This window comes from Arachis duranensis, chromosome 10 (assembly GCF_000817695.3).
Source record: "Arachis duranensis cultivar V14167 chromosome 10, aradu.V14167.gnm2.J7QH, whole genome shotgun sequence".
Classification (NCBI taxonomy): Eukaryota; Viridiplantae; Streptophyta; class Magnoliopsida; order Fabales; family Fabaceae; genus Arachis; species Arachis duranensis.
The window spans coordinates 19,259,369-19,262,287 of NC_029781.3; the positions used below are offsets into that span (position 1 = coordinate 19,259,369).

Here is a 2,919-nt window from a genome sequence, read left to right on the forward strand (position 1 = left end):
ACAAAGATAAATAAAATTCACATGACAAATTTTTATTTTTTATATAGTACCGTATGTATAAATTAATAATGGTACAAAAGTCGGGAATGGATTCTCTTCCTTGAAAAAAATAAATTGAATACTGATAAGTGTTGAATTTAACCTTTTCATTATTTGCACTTTTTTATTTATTTTTGGTTCCCCTTATAAAATTAAAAATAAAAGATTACATTTTATTCTCTTAAGTATTTTTTTCACGGAAGAAAATCCATTTCCTCACCGATAATTTATATATATTATTATACATTAACAAGTTGGAGAGAGAGAGAAAAAATTAATTACAAATAAATCTTTTAAATTGATCAGGTCAACGTCTTTTTAAATAATTTTTACGGTCGATGTATTGATTATATAAGTGAACCCTTCGTCCACCTACATCCTCACCAATTCTTCACTCATCAAACACACAACACACAACAATGGCAACTGCACGGTGGAGCTCTATTTCTCTAAGCACTGCAACAATCAAGAAAAGGAGAGTGGAAGCTACCATGGAAGAAAGGAGGTGTCACTCGAGTTCCCCTTCTTCCGCGTCTACAAAGACGGTGGGGTGGAGTTACTCCATTCCCCACCAGTATTCTATCCTCCCTGCGACGTTAAAGACGCCGTCATTTCTTCCGATGCATGTGCACCTGTCACCGCTCGTATCTTCCTCCCAAAAACACCCAACCGCAACAACAAACTCCCTGTCTTGCTCTTCTTCCATGGCAGCGGCTTCTGCGCCAATTCCGCCTTCACTGAGGAATACAGTAACCACGTCGCTGCCATTGCCAACGAAGCCAAGGTCCTTGCGGTCTCCGTAGAGTACGCTAAGTTCCCGGCCCGACCACCGCCCGAGTGCTACGAAGACGCCTGGAGATCTCTCCAGTGGGTCGTGTCTCACGTGGACGGGGATGGGCCAGAGCCCTGGCTTAACGACCTTGCTGACCTGCAGCGTGTTTTCATCGCCGGAAGCGGCACCGGCGGTAACCTCTCGCACTGGGTGGCTAGCCTAGTGGGAAAAACAGTGTTACCGAGGCGTGTGAGTGTGGAGGGTACGATTCTGGTGCACCCTTTCTTTGGTGGAATAGGGGACGATGATCAGTGGCTGTTCATGTGCAAGGAGAAGAATGGGCCGGAGGATCCGAGGCTGAAGCCGAGGGCGGAGGATTTACAGAGTCTTGGGTGTAAGAGGGTTTTGGTGTGTGTGGCGGAGAAGGATCCTTTGCTGGTTGCCGGAAGGAACTACGTTACGGCACTGAAGAAGAGTGGTTGGAGTGGAAGTGTTGAGCTCGTTGAGCATCAGGGTTTGGGACATTGCGAGCATGTTTATAAGCCTTATGAAGACAATTCTCGTCAGGTCTTGAAAAAGATTGCTTCTTTTATCAATGAAAAGAATTGCCGCTGTTAGCTTACTCATGTTGATGTGGGAGAAATTGAATTTATGCTTGGCTTCTTTGTAGTTTTGAGATATCCAGGTTCTAATAAGTGAGTGTAGGTCTCACTCAAAATGCATGGTGTGGTTAGGCTGTATCATGATTCTTGCCATTGCCCTGCACATGTGCATCCTTTTTATTAGGGAGGCCCACTCACATAAAGATGTCTAAATTTTTTTTTTTAAAAGATATTTTTATGTTGTGTTTTAATTGATTTTTGTATAATTTATTCAATGTTCTTTATCACATATTATTAAATTTTTTAAAAAATTTTCTTTCCAAAAACATTAAAAACATTTAATTTGAACTAAAACAAAAAAATAATAGATTAACTATTAAATTTTTTTAAAAAAATTATTTATAGATTATTTATATAAAAAAATATATCACATTCATCAAAAAATATATATAACAAGCTCAAGCCTCTTAAAATTTTTATAAATTAAAAAATAATTAATTTATATTCGTACAATATATAAAATAATTACTATATTATTATTATATTATATATTAAGATTTACTAATTTAAATTTTTTTTATTTTTAATATAAGCATTAGAAATAAATAAAACTTTTATAACTAAATGTAATGTAACAAAATATATATAATATTAATTAATTCTTAAAAAATTCTAAAAAAAATAGTTTCTTTTATTTTAGTAAAATAACTATTTATTAAAATAGACAAATTAATTATTTTCTTCTCATATACGGTTTTTTTAAGACATAAAAGTAATTAATTAGGACATTGGTTAAGATAATTAAAGTCACTATTTCATTAAATTTTTAATTTAAAGAAAAATCCTAGTTAATTTTGGTATAGAAATTTCGAATTTGAAAACATTGATAAAAATTATGTTGAATTTTGATTTATTTGATTCTCATTTAAATTAATCACTGCATAAGTTAAAGTTTTGTTTTGAAGTTATATTCGAGCTTTAATATGATTTTTAAAGTTTTAATTTACTTAGTTTGATTTTTTTAACTTAGGTATCCGTGACTCATATTAGGGTTTTAAGTGTTTAGTTAAAAAAAATAAGGTATAAAAAATTTTAATTGTCACGTCAAATAGTCGCTAGAATGTATAATGTAGCAGTCGTTAGTCCATCTCAGCATGTCGTTAACGATTTTGTGAGGCAGTGACAAATATTAAAAAAAAATTTTACTTTAAAACATTTGGACTTTTTTTGCTCATATATATATAATATAATAATAATAATATTATGATAATTGTTTTATATATCACACAAATATAAACGTTTTTTTTCTATGATCTTAAGAAAGGTTTTGTAAGTCCCTAACTTTGTTATCGATTTTTGTAGTGTTAGCCCTCATATTATCAATTTGATTCATATATAATTCGGATGATAAATTATTTGGTGACATGCTTCCTTTTTTACTGTGACATACTTGTTTATTATTATTATTATTATTATTATTATTATTATTATTATTATTATTATTAT

General features: G+C 32.2%; 1 protein-coding gene across 1 annotated transcript in view; it reads left to right on the forward strand.

The window, feature by feature from the left end:
• LOC107469359 (probable carboxylesterase 1) overlaps positions 1-1,664 on the forward strand; it is a 9,114-nt gene extending 7,450 nt beyond the window's left edge. The window contains exon 2 of the mRNA XM_016088738.3: positions 396-1,664. Coding sequence (XP_015944224.1) covers positions 396-1,429 — 1,034 coding nt within the window. The 3' untranslated portion in view covers positions 1,430-1,664. The remainder of the gene's footprint in view (positions 1-395) is intronic.
• The last annotated feature ends 1,255 nt before the right edge of the window (positions 1,665-2,919 follow it).